We start from the raw sequence: 17,106 nt of genomic DNA on the forward strand, positions 1-17,106 counted from the left end.
GACAGTGCTGGCAGCTGCTTTGCAATGTATTTCTGTGGGAATAACCTCATCTGCCTCATTTCTTATCTGTCTCTCTGCTTCTGTGTCATTACATTAGGTGAATTAGTTTATCTAAAATAGAAATCCATAAGTGCACGGATTTCTGAATATGTAGGTAATTGTTGAATGTTATTCCATTTCCTGGCCATGGTTGCAGAAGAACTCATAAAGACAGAGAACTTGGGTATTGATTTAAAGTAAAGCAAGAAGCTGTGGTGTCTCCTGGCCGTCCCAGCGTGTGTGTGCAGGAACAGAGCGGCTGGAGAGGCTGGGGGTGACACCCTGCGGCTCCTCAGAGCACCTTTGTGGCTGATACACTTGAAAAACAACTTACATTCAAAGGGAAAAGGTTCATTTGACTTAATTGTCTCTTTAGTCAATATCTGAAAGGCATTGGGCAGACAGTAAATCCATAAATAATTTTTACTGTACCAGAGAAAATTTGCAATACAGGTTTTGGATTTTTCTTAACATCATCAGATTTGTCCTTAACGTTGTTCTTGGGTGTTACATTAATTGTGCTGGCAGCCGCCTTAGATGTGCCTGCTGCTCGTGCCATGTTCACCTCAGCGAACACAAGACACAACTGTCCTGTTGACGGAGAATCGATATTCCAAAGGATACCTGGAGGACAGGAGCCAATACGAAGGGATCTGTAAGCCTGGTTGGTTTTTTAAAGTCCCAGCCAAACCCTCTCCTGCCAGGCACTCGTTATGTTTCATTTCTGAGAGGCAAAGGAGATCTGTAGACGTGCATAGAGCCTTTCTGACTTCGTTATGGATCTGGGTACTCTGGCTTAAATATTGCTTTTTATAACGCTTCCTAACAGCAGCCCGAAGAGATTTAAAATACATAGTATGTGCATAGTACCTACATTAGAAAAGAGCTAATAGAATTATTCCTGACACAAAAACATGTGAAAGAGTCAGGAAAATAGCATTTGATGTCCCAAGACAGTGTTTGAGAGGAAAAGAGATTTCTAATAGTAGAAAGATCTTTGAATTTCCAAATTTTCTTCAGTTTGAAGGCATTATCTACATTTTTGGAAAAACCGCTCTGTCATTAAAATATGGTTTTCATACTCTGTCAGAATTGGGAGTTCCTGAGTGGCATTGAAAATGGTCCCCGTGTGCTGTGATATTTGCCAGTCCCTTGGTGCTGGTGCCCAGTTTTACAGGACGTTTGGGCAGTGGCAACTCGTGGTCACTCTGGGGGCCCCTTGACCCAACAGTCTTCTCTAAGAAATATTCTCAGAGGGCTACACTGACTTAATAACAGAACAAACCTTTTTAGTATCAACAGATCAAATATATTTGCAATGAGTTCAGGAAGCCATTAAAACGATGCGTTAGCAGCTCGGGTTTCCCCGTGTTTGTGCCTGGGAAGTATCCAAACGCCGCTGCGTTTCTGTGCAGGTGAGACAGCTGCAGGAGGATGCCGCACGCCTTCAGGCCGCCTACGCCGGGGACAAAGCCGATGACATCCAGAAGAGGGAAAACGAGGTCCTGGAGGCCTGGAAGGCGCTGCTGGACGCCTGCGAGGGCCGCAGGGTGAGGCTGGTGGACACCGGAGACAAATTCCGATTCTTCAGCATGGTTCGTGATCTCATGCTTTGGATGGAAGACGTCATCCGACAGATAGAAGCCCAAGAAAAACCAAGGTAATGTGCAATCTAGAAATTAATGGGTTTTATTGTACAGTTCTGGGTTAGTTGTTTGAAAATGTGGCAGCTGTTAGATCTGGAATACGTGTTTCTGAACCACGCGTTGATCATTTCAGGGATGTTTCGTCTGTTGAACTACTAATGAACAATCACCAAGGGATCAAAGCAGAAATCGATGCCCGAAATGACAGCTTTACTACCTGCATCGAGCTGGGCAAATCTCTTCTGGCAAGAAAACACTACGCATCTGAGGAGGTACTGTGCTTATGGATGTGTAACCACCGCCGTGCAGCGGCCTGTGGATTCTGTTTCAGCTGGAGAAACTTGCATTGTGTCATCTACAGAATAATAAGCTGCGTGTTTGTAATGACAGGCGTTACTTCAGGGACTGTTCCGCTTATTTGCTATTGTGGAATGAGCGTATTGTTTAAGTCTCTGGATTCATGTTGGGTAGCAGATGTGGCACCTGAATTTAAAGTATCGTTTTCAGTCCATGAAATGCAAAGAAGCTGTTGCATTCCATTCAGTCATGGGCAGCACATTTGGCATTATTTACTAGAAAAGGCCAGAAGATGTAGTACACAGTTGCACTATTTAGATTTGTTTGTCCTTTATACTCTTTTGATCAAACATTCTTAGTGCTGTAGTTTTAATAGATGCTGTATGCCTATGCAAATATGATATTTTAATACAAATGTCATATTTACTTATACTTTGAAGAGAAAAACAGCCGTTGTGTTCACGTTAAAGTCACTTTCTGACCCTAACGCGATGTATCCTGTCTGTAAATGCCAGCGCCTTTTGCTGGCGGTGGTGGCTTGTGTGGTGTGGTGAGCCCGGTGCTTGTGTAACAGCCCTGCGTTCTCTCCCATCCAGATCAAGGAAAAGCTGCTGCAGCTGACAGAAAAGAGAAAAGAAATGATTGACAAATGGGAAGACAGATGGGAGTGGCTGAGACTGAGTAAGAACATCCTTGGGTTTCTTTTGGGCAGGGCCATCTCTTAGCTCTGTTCACTGTGTCTGAGTGTTGGGAAAGCCCACAGCTCCTCACTCAGTTATCAACAGTGCTGGAAAGTGTGTTTGTGCTGTAATAACCGCAAGATTTGCACCTGTTGATTGTAAAAGAGCTGAGAATTTGAAACCAGGAAACCTGCACCAGAGGTTGTACTCTGGGTGATGAAATGTGGAGGGAGGTGAAACAGATCTGCCCTGTTCCACAGGTGTCACATTCCAACTGTGTTCCTCCAAAGGATGCACAACTGAAAAACAGGGAGACGTAAAGCCCTGCCGCCTTGTGCACGTAACGTGCCTGCGGGTCTGAGAGGCTGGAACGCGATGAGCAGTTTACTGACAAAGTTGTACTTTTAAACATAGCAGCATTTTGCAAGTTTGACACCAGCAACCGCCCCTATAGCACCATAGCCAAGCGCAAAGTGCAGAAATGCTGTGTGCTGAAGGGAACCGCAGCCTGTGGCCTGGTGTTCTGCGGACGGGCCGGGCCGGCAAGGAAACCAGCACATAGCAGACTTTCCACTCTGCAGTTGGTAGGGTACAGCAGATTACAACAAAAAGGAAGCTCTGGCATTGCAAAATGAAGCAGTCTGTAGAAGAACTGAAGGTGGGCCTTAACTTGTATTTTTCCTCAAATCAAAACCAACAGGACAAATTTCTGTCTTTTAAATGATTCAATTCAGTGAGCTTATTTGAGGAAAATACATAGCCAAATACATGTACTTATTGCCCAAGTTATTTTTAATTAAATTCAGAAGATGCCCGATGACTTAATGATGCTGTTTTTGACACGCGTGGTGCTGACACCTGTGCATTTTTCTCAGTTCTGGAGGTACACCAGTTTTCCAGAGACGCGAGCGTGGCCGAGGCCTGGCTGCTGGGGCAGGAGCCCTACCTCTCCAGTCGGGAAATAGGCCAAAGTGTTGACGAAGTGGAAAAATTAATTAAGCGGCATGAAGCATTTGAAAAATCCGCAGCTACTTGGGATGAGAGATTTGCAGCACTGGAAAGGCTGACCACGGTGAGTGCTGGGGGTGAGAGTCACCTCTCTTGGCCGTTCCCCTTCGTTTTGGTGCCACCAGCCTGATCTCGGTTTGTTTTCAGCCCAGGCCGATCACCCAGGGCCTGAAGTTTCATGTTCCCAACAACACTAAGACCCTCTCAGGTTCATTTGGACTCAGCAACCTGCAAGGAAAACTTAAGTGATAAATGACCTTACTGGTCACCAAGAGCGGTCCCAGGCTCAGGAACAGTGACCCAGAGGGACATTCAAGAGCTGAGCAGTTTGCTCCATCCCTCTGCCCAGGTTGCGCTGCTGAAAGGGAAGGGGGATTCTTGAAGAAGACCCAGGTCCAAATCCTAGAAATTATTTTCAGTTAAAGATGCCAGTGTGAGGAGACAGCGATGGGGAGGGGAGTTCGACAAAAATACTTGTTGTGGTTTGTGTTTTGACTGCTCCAGTACAAGGCTGCATTGCCCCTAGAAAGACTTAATAAGCCAAAAAAGAAAACCACAATTTGAGTACGACTGCCATGTCAGTAATTAGTGTTTGGGGAGCATGTTACCATCTTTGGAGAACAGTTTTTAATTTTGACAGTGAAACTGGAGTGTTTGATTTTTCACATGCACCGAGCGTCCCAGCTGCAGGCAAAATGACTTGGAGTTTCTCAGCATCTTCAGAAATCAGACTGGTTTCATTTAGATGATTAATTTCAGGGGTCGGGATGTGGAACACTTGATTTCTATGGATGGCAAGCAGACAAGTGAATGTCAGTTTTCAATATTTTCGTAGCTCGTGCTGCTTGCTTGTTTTTTCCGGGTTTTATTCTAATAGAACAAAGTGGATTTGTTGTTAAAGGGTTACTGTATGCCTTTACTGCCAAATACAGTGCAACAAACTTTGCAGGGCTAATACTTCTAAAGACTCATGGCTTCAGTTCCAATAAACTAATTTCAGTAATATTTCAGAACAAGGTGCAGTCATTTTTAGTTTCTGGAAGCGCCCCGAAATACATGCAGTGCTTTTCAATGCACAAAACTCTTTGGTTTTGCAGCTGGAACTGCTGGAGGTCCGTCGGCAGCAGGAGGAGGAGGAGAGGAAGAGGCAGCCGCCCACCCCGGAGCCCAGCCCCAAGGCTGCGGAGGACGCTGACGCCCAGCAGCAGTGGTGAGCCCGGCCTGGGGACGCGGAGCTGCCAGCCTCACGCTGTCCTGCAGCACAGTTCAGGCTGCAGAGCTCGGAGCTCGCGGGGTTTTCTAATGAGACCCCTTGTAGGAGACTTGCTGGGTGTAGTTTATGGGGACTGGACCTTTCCCAGGCATCTGAATTCACTGCCAAATTGAATGTTCCACTTTTTCATCACGGTGCAGTGTTACAACCCCAAAGATGGACCTGGCCCTGGAGGAATAATGCTGCTTTTACACCCCCTGTGTTATGAACCAACATTTCTGAACAACCTTGGCTTTCTTCTTTAATGAGCTTCAGTTACAAATAGATGGAACATTAACATTTCTAAAATTATTTGTGTGATAGGAGTAGACTTATTTGTACCTGTCAGGAAAGTCTGTTTTGATCTCACTTAACACTGGATTTATTCAGTTGGGCCTGAGGATTTTAAGAACTTGCTTGAATTTCTGAGGTGTGCAATATTCAGCACAAAACCTCATTTTGGTGAAAAAGATTGGTGACTTTCAAGAACTTAATGCATTTATTTTCTTCTTCCTCTCTCCCAACAGGGATGGGACAAAAGGAGAACAGGTTTCCCAGAATGGTTTGCCGTCAGACCAGGAGTCTCCACGGGTTAGTTACCGCTCCCAAACCTACCAAAACTACAAAAACTTTATTAGCAGACGGACAGCCAATGACCGATCGTGGTCTGGACTGTGACAGGCACACTCACTGTCAGCAAAAGACACCATTTTTCAGTATGGTCTACTGGTACTGGTTTAATCTTTTGGCTTCAGATTTCCCTGCTGCCTTTCTCTTCCTTCCCATCAGTTGACTTTTATTGAATTAGCAGCCCCTCGGACATACATTTGCTTCACTTTAATCCGTGTTTATTTGAATCTCCCCACTGACACTCAGTTGCTTTAAGGTGACACATTTATTTCATGTTATTTACTGTGAGTTTTTCATGTTGCTAATAGTATTAAGATTTTCCAGCTAGATCGTCCTTTATATGAGTAATTGAGATTTAATGAGATTACATCATAATGAAGAAGAGAAGTAGAATCTGACAGGTATGACGCATCGAGTTATACTAACAGGTTTCAGCACGGCAACGTTATTAAATCAGCTGCATTAGCAAACAAGTTATTCGCAAGGCTCAAGATAATACACGCAAGTGAGCTGGGCAGTGAAGGCTGGGAGGGAGGGGAGATTGTAACTCTCAACAAATAAAAGCCTTAAGGTTAGTTGTGTAACATTCCATGCAGAATGGACTCATTGACTGCAGATAAAAATAAAAGTGAAATAAAACATTCAAATCCAGTATCTAAATTTATCTTGGTATTTAGTCCTCGTGAAGAGTTGTGGTCTTGCTGAGTAGCTGTTTTGGGGCCTCGTTTTGCCTTGGTCCTGTTCAGTTTACAGTAATTCCACGTACTGACCCTGGAGAGACAGCGGGGTAAATGGGAGCAGGGTACAGAACTCTTACGGAGAGGTTGTGATGCTTTTTTTAAAAAAGTAATTTTATTTATGTATTTTATTCATTTTATTTTAAAATACAGCGGTCTAAGATCCCAGCTCTTTATACAGATGCAGGTTGAATGGTCCGTGTCTTATTCATTCCTTCTTGCTAGAGGATGTCCCTGTGCAGTCAGGATTCCTGCCAAAAACCTTGATGTGCAGCCATACGAAGACCAGTAAATATGTCTATATAGTTAAAGCAGCGCAGTACTCAGAAACTGGCTTCTCTCTCCCCTCCCTTCCTGCAAAGCCTGCTTGCTTCAGTTCATGCTTTGAGTGGTGAGAGCAGTGACCCTTGTGTTGCGTGTGGTTTCGAGCCAAGCGCAGGAAGCTCCTGGCTGGCTCCTGTGGGCGTTCGGGAGCTGGTGCCGGTGCTGCTGGGGAAATGCAGGTCCCAGCGGGGCACCAGATGCCCGTCAGCACAAGTTTGTCTTTCAGCCAGCCCGTCCCGGTTCCCTGTGTGTCTGCACACAGACCCTGGCGGTGCTCAGCGGTACCGAGCAGTTCTACTTTTTTCTTGCTCTAAATAAAGCCTTTTGGTTCATCTTTAATATTGAATGATGGAGTGAGCTGGCTGTTATACATTCTAATGTTTAGGAAGTTACATATAGTTGTGGCAAGGCCCGTGAGGTGGCCTGCGCGCACATCCCAGATCATCCTGGTCTTGTTGGCCACTGCAGCCTTATACACCACCCGTGTACTGCTTATTTTATTTTATGATACATAATGCATTTCCATGTTAATCTTCACCATCCACACTTAGACTGTTGTGAGAGCTTTCTAGCTCAGTCCGTTGAATCTGGCATTGCAATACCTCAGATGTATAGAGCTCTATTATTTCCCATGGGAGGCGCAGGATATGCCGCTGTTGATCAGAACTTCGTTTTGTGACAGGGCAGCTGAGCCGTTCTGTGTGGGCTGAGCTTGGGCAGTGAGAACAACGATAGAAAGGGTGTGCTTCAGTAATTGTACTTTTGCTGTAACTTGTCTTTCCACTTCATGATGCATGTTTTTTTTTCTTTTGTCAGGATAACAACATATAGCTTCTTAATGCTTTTTAGAATCCCGCCTCACGTAGGCAGCGGCTGTGGTGAGTGCCGCAGCAGAGCGGGCGCTCCGTGCCCCTGACAGTGCTCAGAGCAGCGTAGCTGGAGCTTCAGACGCCACCGTCTGGGCAGCCTGCAGATCTATTCTGGCTAAAACGTGCTATGGGAAAGTCATTTACGTAGCTACACTTCTTTACTTCTATTAGTATGCTTGTATCTAAAAATTACACATTTAGGCTCAAGAAAAATGAATTAGGTCATTTATTAATGGTTAAGGTCATCATTTTAGGCACTATTTATTACAGCCTATAGTTCTGGCTTAAAACATTTAAATAGCCGTTATGCCAGAACAATATTTAGGCTGTCATCTGTTTGCATTTAAAAAAGGCAAATAACGTCTCTATTGTTTAGGCTGTGGTGCAGAGACTTAAATTGATGAACTGAATGTGGTGTTGCTTCAAGCGCTATGGAAATCAAAGGGATGTCTCCAGTCATTGTCACGAGCTGTCTTGTTGCATGTTAGTCCTAGTTTAAATATCTGGAGAGCAGCCTTTAGCCACTAAAGCACTTGCAGCTAACCTCTCAGTCACCATTAAGAAAACTGTGTTGATGTGCGTGGTAACTGTTGTAACAGTGCAGTTTGCTGTTAATGTTTGTCCCCGTTGCGTTGTCTCTGCATGCCCCATGCATGTTTCCATTAAAGTTTGTTCAGCTCCTGTTTTTTCTCTATTTTCGTGACACGTTCTTCGCATAGCTGTTTATGATTCAGATTTATTTTGCTTGTTTTCTGTTAATTGTAGATAACACATGGAAAGGAAATAAAACATGAAAGAGCATCAGAAAAGCTTTGCATAGCCCTTTTACCATCAGTAGAATTTTAAGGAGAAGTTGCAGGTCTGGTTGTGTGGCTACAGTTGGCAGTAATCTTCTGAAACTGCGGGCTTGCAGCACTGAGTTACGTGGTACTTCCCAGAAGTTAAGTAGACGTGCAGGGGCTGCTGGTTTGAAACTGCTGTTTGACTTGAGAGTCGTGGTTCCAGGTCCCCCCAGATCAGTGATGTTTTCCCATCTCGCCAGCATCTCTGCAGAAGCCATGGGGTGAGGTACCATGTTGTATAAGCTGTTAAGTCGCTGTGGTGTGTGGCTCAGACAGGGACCCAGGCAGTCAGGGAGCTGGGGCTTCGGTAGCCGTCAGCGCTCAGGCAGGTTTGCGAAGGGCTGTCCCTCCTCTGGAACGCGACCCCTTGCCCGCTGGTGATGATTGATGAATGGAGCTTTCAGTAGTGAATCACTGGGGATTTATTTCCCTACCTGCGTTACTGTAGCTGTGCTGGCAGTGTTTGGGTCATCCTCAGCCTCATCTTTTATTTACCCTCGCCCCACTTTAATGCAACGTTTTTGTTATATTTTGAGATTTGCATACTAGTAGTGAGGTTTAATGGCTTAGGTTTATCCTCACTGTGAAGAAGCATCATCATTGAGTTTTAGTTGTGCTGGATCGGTCTAGATAGATAAATCTCAGTGCAGGGCAGACGTTTCCTCCTGTCAGCCAGGCTGTAAGGGCGCGTGTCTTTAGGGACGGAGTAAAACAGATAGGATTGAAGTGGGATGGGAGCTGCCATCCTTTCCCTGTTTCAGTGGTGCAGCGTCTGTACTCTGGAGATGTAGATTGCTTAAAGGCAGGTAACCAATCCTTCCCATATTCAGAGCAAGCTGACACTTAGATCTTCCTGGGTCAATACGTGAGGTACAAAGGTGTGAGGTACAATAATGTGCACTTGGCAGGTTTAAGTAGTTCTAGCAAACGGTGGCAAAATTCAGTTTGTTGCATAATAATTTGGCTGCTTTTGAATTGTCCAGGCTGTGTGCAGAAGTGGGAATGTCTAATTATTGTGCCATTCACAAATACCTGCTTGTCTGCATAAAAACAGTCCAGAATGTTTGTGATCTACTAGAGCATCAGCAGCACTAAGCTTTAGTAACTTGCTAATAATAATAATACTACACACTGGTTGTGTAACGCCTGAGCTGCTACCAATGGCTCTACATGTCAAAGTAATGGTACAAGAAAAAACCAAACTGGGACCAAGCTGCATTTCCAAAGTTGATAGCCATTAGGATTCCAATTTAAATGATTTTTGGATGAATGGCTCCTGAAGACGTCGCCAGCTTGACCAGTCAGAGCTGCTGGAAACGCGGCTGCTCTCTAGGCTATCTCGATCACAGTGCGACAGGCAACGCGACCAACAAAGCAAGTGATGGGCAAGGCCTTGGTTCTGTCTTTGTTTGGGGGTAAATAGCTGTGTGGTTTGTGTGACTGTGGTGGTTTTCAGTTCCTTTAACAAAAATCCACTCTACCTAATAACGAAAGTCTGAAAAAGACCCTGTTGAATTGACATATGACTCCTTTCCCTTGTCTTCAAGATCCAGTATCCTAACTGGGATGATGGAGATGAAATGCATGGTGTCATCTTTCTAATTCCTGCATGTTTTGGTTTTGTTGTGTCACTAGGGGAATGGGGAAAGCGGGAAAGGAGCTTTTACAGAAACAGAGAAATGATACGAAGTTTTGTAAATGCTCCTGGGCGATGTTGGCGTATTTTTCTGCTGACTGATAGTGAATAGCTTTTATAGACTTTTAATACCCCGGTAATGCCCTAAATGTGTTTAAGGTGGCTGATGTGTATAACTTCCACTGTTCCTCTAGGTTTGCAGAAAGTGTGATTGTTACTGTTCCAAACATTTGAGTACTTAGCAACAGAACTGAATGCTCTAATTTTAGGAGTAACAATATATAAAAGAATACAAATTGACCAGCAGAGCAAAGCACAGTAAAATTCACACTGATGTTTAGCTGCTCTTAGTTTCCCATCTCTCCATCTGTAAAATGGGTACTAATCCATTCATACCTTCTAATTCCCTTGGCCTTCTGTGTCTCCAAGTGTGAGAAAGATCTTACTGGCCTGCGTCATTCTCCAGGCAAAGTTTATACACAGCCACGTTGTGCAGGGACACAAATTAACTGCAGGATACCTCCGTGCCGTGGGGCTTCTCGCTGAGCGTTTTTTCCACTGTTCCTAGGTGGCAGAAACTGCAGAAACCAATGAAATGGTCAACGGAGCTGCAGAACAGAGGACAAGTTCCAAAGAGTCGAGTCCGGTTCCTTCCCCAACGGCAGACCGCAAAGCCAAGACCGCCGTTCAGGCCCAGACTGCGGCCACCCTGCCAGCCAAGACACAGGAGATTCCTTTGGCTCAGATGGAGGGCTTCCTGCATCGCAAACACGAGTGGGAGACACACAGCAAGAAAGCCTCCAGCAGGTAAGGTACTCGGTGCTTAATGCAGACGGTGGCCTCCAGACTCACCAAATGTAGGACAGTAAATGTTATCCCTGCTGCTCTTGTCTTCTCACAGCTCCTAAAGCCCTGTCGAGCTTATGCTCCTGCTGTTGTGGGAGCTGCACGCGCATGGTTGAACAGCGTAGTTGATGAAGTTGCAATCCAGAGATACACGGTAGAAAATGCGGTGTTAGCCATATTTGGAAGGTAGAAAATTGAGGCATAAAGATACCCTGACTTCATGAGGAATTTGTGGCAGTAGTGGGATTTGATTTTAGATTTCTCAAGTTGTACTTTACTGCAAGAAAAGAAAAACACGTAGGTGTGAGAATAGAAACGTCCATATTCTTCTGACATTTTCTGTTGGCACGTTAGCACTTCCCACCTACTCTCTAATCTGTTCAGAAGAGGAAAGCAGGCAGAGATGGTCTGTGTGCCTTAGCTGATTCCATTCCTGAGGACCTGATCCTGCGGTTCTCAAACAGACAGAACTCCTGAGATTTCTGTCTGCCCTGGAAAAGCAGACTGGGGTCCTCCGTGACCTGGGAGAGCTCTTGGCTGAGCTGCCCCAGCGGCTGAGGGATTTGGTAGGAGCCCAAGTAGCCAGCAGAGCTGAGTGCAGATCACACACGAGCATGGAACTACCATGATTTTTGTTCAGCTGGAGTTGTCCATGCTGGAGAACCACTTTAAAACAGTGACAGCCACCAATACCAATATCTAGGGGCTCTTATTTCTAGGAATCATTGATATTTATAGTTGTTTTAGAGAATGAGGATGATGCCACTAAGAGTATTTGTAATAATCAAGGATTTCACATGCAGTCTATTCATTAGCTTGCAGCGCAATGAAAATTCCTTCTACAATAAAGCGTAGTCATTAAAAGGTTGATCATTTTCTCTCCTAAGTGTGCAGGATGCCTGCTGTGACACTCAGGCCTCCCACCATTAGGATATGCTCTGGAAATCTCTGTAGCTTGAAGTCAGGGCTTTTGTCCTGAAGCCATGCCCTTATGACAGAATGTGCTGTCTGCAGGTTACGGCACTGAACTAGTCTCCGTTATCTCATAGAAATAACTGTGCTTGGTTTCTCCAGTTCTGCAAGTAAGAGCATGGCATTTATAGATGTATTTATTGTTCTCTCTGTCTTGAAGATCATGGCATAACGTGTACTGTGTCATAAACAACCAAGAGATGGGCTTCTACAAGGATTCGAAAGCTGCTGCTTCTGGCATCCCCTACCATAACGAGATTCCTGTCAGCTTGAAGGACGCAGTCTGTGAAATAGCGGTCGACTATAAAAAGAAAAAGCATGTGTTCAAGCTAAGGTAAACCTGGTGAAGCGTCGTGCCATTAGTAGAAGTTGTGGTGGGGCTGTTCACTGTGCAAATTCACTGCAGGATTCAGCTCAAGAACTGATCCTAATTATTAATGGCAGTATCTTCCTTTCTGAAGAAGCTCTTCCCAACACTGAAACACGATGTATTTATCAAAGGTAGCAAATACAAACAGCGTGAAATTATCTGTGCGCTTTATTTCCATCTGGGACAAGACTAGATGTGTGTGCCTAAAGTTAGGAGCCTGCATTCAGAAATGCTGAGCTTTTCAGCGGCTCCTTCTGGAATTAAGTGGGAAGAGCTGAATGTTCATGGTTCTGCACTTTCCAAAACCAAGCTTCTTGTTTATTTTTTTCAGTATTGATTTAGGAGACTATTGAAGACACCTGTCACATTTTCAGGTCTAGAACATGTAGTTACAGACCATTTCATTTTGAAGCCTGTGAAGCACTTGTTCAAAGGTTAAAAAAAATAAAATAAGGCTTTTCCTTCTGAAATTGTTTGAAAAGAGGCAGCTACTCTTAAACAGTACACTGTGTAGTACCTTGAGTCACCCAGGGTGGTTACGACAGCAGAGCAGCTGCAGTATGTTGCCAGGTTTCTACAAAAGCCATGAAAACTGGGTGTTGCCTGCGACTTCTGCCTTTCTAAAGTATTGTGTAAACTTCTATAGTGTCTCTTGCAAAAGAGAAAAGATCTGCCTGAATGAGCAAGTAACTGAGAGAGTGATCAGTGGCTGCTAGAGCCACCGAGCTGTGCAGCGTGTCCCAACGTGCTGGAACGTGTCCCTTCACAAGCACGTCTGGAGACCAGAAAATAGCGTGAGTGTGGCTGCCGCCGTGTGACAGTGCAAGACACCAAAACACAAGTTGTTGGGCTGGATTTGTGCACGTGTAGGTGCGGTGTCTGTCCCGTGTGTCTTGGCGTGATGATGGACTGTAGCTAAACCAGCAGGAGGTGATGCAGTGTGACCACTAAGCTAAACTGCTGATGGTTGTTTTTCTTTACAGATTGACTGATGGCAACGAATACCTCTTCCAAGCCAAAGATGATGTAAGTTTGTTTTTCTCATTGTTTATTGCTCATGTGATATCTGTGATGTACAGCAGGAAAAAAATAGCAGCTAAGAGCTCAGGGATGCATGTTAGTGCCTGGTCTGCAGTCTTGTGCACACGTGTGTAATGCGTAGATCCAGCAGCTCCCCCTGGCAGCAACCAGGGCGGGGGGCCTCTTCAGATACACCTTGTAGTAGAGGTCTTCAGCAGAGAGGACACCAGGTGAGGAGTTAGGACCGTGTCTCCTTTCATTCCCCACTTCTGTCCATCCCCCTTCCGCGACGCTGAGCGAATTAAGAGGGCGTGTGGCACGCGGGTTGTAATCGCTTTCTGCCTTTGGGGCTTCTTGAAGGAGGAGATGAACACGTGGATCCAGGCCATCACATCAGCCATCTCTTCCGACAAAATCGACGTGTCCCCGACCACGCAGAGCACTCCAGCCTCCAGCCGTGCCCAGACCCTGCCCGCCAGCGTCACAATAACCAGCGAGTCCAGCCCTGGCAAGCGGGAGAAAGACAAGGAGAAAGACAAAGAGAAAAGATTCAGCCTTTTTGGGAAAAAGAAGTGAACTCCATCTCCACGCACTGCACTTCTCTGACCGTTCCAGTGGAATTCCAGCATGCGAGCTCAGAACCAATACGTTACTCTCTGTGCCTCATGTTCCTCAATGTGATTGACATTTTTTTATTTATAGAGCGTTTTAAAATAAAAAGCCAACAAAAAAAAAAGAATCTAAAGTTACAAGTGTATGAGGTGCATTGGGCAGCTTCCGTAGGAGAGGGAGGACCAGGTTTGGGGGGTTTGTTTTTGTTTTGTTTTGTTTTTTTAAATGAAGTTAATGTAGATTAGATCTTAATATTTAAACTGTTCCTCAATTTTGTGAGGCTGTCTTGGAAAATAACCCACTCCTAGTGCTATTGGTATGCAAGGCAGCGGTGCTTTCCAATCTACTGTGCACATCAAAAACAATGTACAAATTTTCAAAACGCATTCACTTCCATTTAAGGTTGTTATGCTGAGTCTTGACTGGTAGAGCCTCCCATTGCGATTCTAACATATTAAAACGATAGCGTATGATCTTTGCTGTAACGGAGTGCGTTATGCATTGACTGACAGGCAAACCGTTCATATCCTGGCGTTGGTGATTAACACAACCTGAAGCTTTTCTGCATCGAGTACGACAGGTGAGAATGTTGGTGTACAAGACGGATTAGCAGGCTGATACAGTTTTAAATAATCTGTAATTTCAAATTCTTTTTTTTTTTTTTCCGAAATACATTATATTGTATGTTTCAGATAATTCTAGTACAAAGTATAATAAGACTAGATGTATAATAAACCCTTTAAAATCATCGATAAGTGTAAAAGTGGAACTGAAGCATTTACTGGAAAAGTAATGTTACTCAAATGGTTACTTGCTTGTCAGCTGCAGCACTGTGTGTTATAATTTTGCTACATTACCTTGCTATTTGATACATAGTGTGCATTTCTCTGTCACTGTAACTATTGTAATGAAAACTTTTCATCTTACTGCACAATCAAAAATTACATTTAATAGGAATGAACTTTCAATGACTGGGCCTGTAGTCAAGAGTAGTACTGGAACTGGCTTTCAGTTGTATCGAACTGTACCTCTAGACTTTTACCCTATCTGTTAAATATATGCTATGTCATTAAATGCTTTTAAAACTAAATATGCTGGTTAAGTTTCTTATTTCGTTTCTGACGATGTTAAATCATAATTTTGAAAGAGGATCAAAAATAAAGTTATTTTAAACCGCCATCTCTCCTGTGCACTGACAGAATGCCTTCAAATGTAATTCCATTTTTGTGTGAAAGCTCATACTGAAATAGTTGTTGTCTCTCTTGCCACTTCTCTTTCCTTCCCACTTCCCACCTGCCCTCCCGTTCTCCCTGTCCCTCCGAATTAAGTGCCAAAGAACAACGAGGGAAGGATTTAAATCAATGTTTTGTTAAATATTTTGGCGTGGGAACTAAACCTAGCAGAGTCGATGGAGGGAAGCAGAAGCGTGGGCTGGGTTACCTGAGCGTCCTGCCCGATGGAGGGAAATACCCAGCTACTGGTTTGCAGGAAAGTAACTTTGTCAGCTTAGTTCTGCAAGCCTCTGCCTACCTTCTGCTCAGGTGCTGACGTCCTCAGTAAATCAGGCAGTAATGGAGCTTGGTAGTTCACTGAGCACTAGTCCTGCCAGGTTTAATTTCATCCGGGTTTATAGAGCCACCATTGCAGAATTTTCTTTACGTGGGATGCCCTCTAGGGAAGCAGCTGAAAGGAATAGCTCCCAGAAGCCACATTACAAGTTCTAAAATCGATTAAATGTAAGGAACTTGGGGCTTTAAACATTTTTTGTGATTATTAAAATACTCTCATATCGGTTTAGATGGAAAGGAGATAAACTGCAAACTAATGCGTTTCCAAGCCGGTTTCCTGAACATGTGCCCGATACAGTGTGTTAATTCTTTTCATGGTGTATACTGTGTTTTCTGGGTTTCTCTTGTTTCTGAAGTTTTAAGCTATTAAACAATTGAATATTCATGCACATGAGTTTTTACTCCTGTTGTATTACATTGTTCCAGTCTCATTATTAGTAAAATGTAGGATAATGCCACCAGTCTTGTACATGTAAAATTTAACACAGTGTGAAAAGCTGAGGTTTGACTTTATTAGAAGAGAGTATGAACTAGTTGATTAAAGTATGTGAAAATGTTGACGCCTTACCATTTTTGTCACTTAGTTAAGCTATTACGACGAATAATTTAGCTGATTGATCTTGACTACCTGTTAATTGTATAGTGTCGTGGTTGAACGTGCCTTCGGAATTGTTTGTTCTTGTTTTGTCTTGCAAGTTGTTTCTGAAAACTGCTTGAATAAAAATCCTTTCTGCTTAGGAAGGCGAGGAGCAGGAGGCAGGTGTAGTTAAGCCCGGCCCATTTTCCCCGCTGGAGCGTCAGGTGCAGTTTCGGTGCAGACAGAGCTGGTGAGGCAGGAGGAGCCACCGCGACCGCAGGTCAGAGAAGTCGGGTTGGTGGAGAGGAACAGCGGGGAATGGCTCTTGGGTTACGTGAAGGGGAACGGCAGAGGAGGAGGAAGGACTAAGGATGGGCGGTGGAAACGGGACTGGAACTGGAGCAGGTTCATTAGTGAATTGCAGCACTGAACATGGTCAGACCCCGTGGTAGACGAAACATATTCCTTGCGGTTACCTGGCTGGAGAATGAGGATGTGCAGTACAGTTTAACACTGCACCGCGCTTTGCTGTTTTAGGAGGTTTTGTACGATAACCCATAATTATGTTTCCTCTGGAGATACATTGCAGAAGTAATATAGAGGTTGAACCTTAAGATTTTCAAAGAAAAAGCTGCGTTACTATCGTTATGGAAAGAGCAATCATCCTCTGGTCAGGTCAGTCTGCACTCCTTTTGTCCTCTTGGTGGGAGCTTTCCAGGCTTGGAGAGCTGTGCCCAAAGGGTCTGTCCACATCCTCACCAGTTTAGTACAATGAGGGGAAAAAACAAAACTCATTAGCCGTAGGAATTAAGCATGAAATGGGTGGGAGGGTTTTCTTTTAAATTGATGCAAATGATGTCAGTCCATCTGTTCTACATAGAGAACATGTTATTTCGAAGGGCTGTACTGTGTGAGGAAGAGTAATGGTGAAGTAGATGTGTATGATTAACCCTGTTCCTGTGAAGTACTGATTGAGACAGCTTTGCACCTCACCGTGATCTCTTTTATATGATGAAGTTCACAGAGAATGGACTTGCAATGCGGGGTCTTTGAGAAACATGCTTTTGTAATTAATAACTTGCAGGTATGATGCAGTTTTGCTTTTTTTGTGGATATTTGTGTTTTTTTCCGCCTTGGCTAATCACAGGTGGTTGAATAAACATCAAAACTTAAATCCCAGT

The 17,106-nt window shown here is 44.2% G+C and overlaps 1 protein-coding gene across 4 annotated transcripts in view; it reads left to right on the forward strand.

The window, feature by feature from the left end:
• SPTBN1 (spectrin beta, non-erythrocytic 1) overlaps positions 1-14,870 on the forward strand; it is a 108,984-nt gene extending 94,114 nt beyond the window's left edge. For all 4 annotated transcript variants that reach the window (XM_065833463.2, XM_065833462.2, XM_065833464.2 and 1 more), the window contains 10 exons: positions 1,455-1,699; positions 1,819-1,957; positions 2,579-2,663; positions 3,538-3,734; positions 4,768-4,880; positions 5,450-5,513; positions 10,529-10,767; positions 11,939-12,112; positions 13,132-13,174; positions 13,529-14,870. In XM_065833463.2, coding sequence (XP_065689535.1) covers positions 1,455-1,699; positions 1,819-1,957; positions 2,579-2,663; positions 3,538-3,734; positions 4,768-4,880; positions 5,450-5,513; positions 10,529-10,767; positions 11,939-12,112; positions 13,132-13,174; positions 13,529-13,744 — 1,515 coding nt within the window. In that variant the 3' untranslated portion in view covers positions 13,745-14,870. The remainder of the gene's footprint in view (positions 1-1,454; positions 1,700-1,818; positions 1,958-2,578; positions 2,664-3,537; positions 3,735-4,767; positions 4,881-5,449; positions 5,514-10,528; positions 10,768-11,938; positions 12,113-13,131; positions 13,175-13,528) is intronic.
• The last annotated feature ends 2,236 nt before the right edge of the window (positions 14,871-17,106 follow it).

This window comes from Patagioenas fasciata, chromosome 3 (assembly GCF_037038585.1).
Source record: "Patagioenas fasciata isolate bPatFas1 chromosome 3, bPatFas1.hap1, whole genome shotgun sequence".
Classification (NCBI taxonomy): domain Eukaryota; kingdom Metazoa; phylum Chordata; class Aves; order Columbiformes; family Columbidae; genus Patagioenas; species Patagioenas fasciata.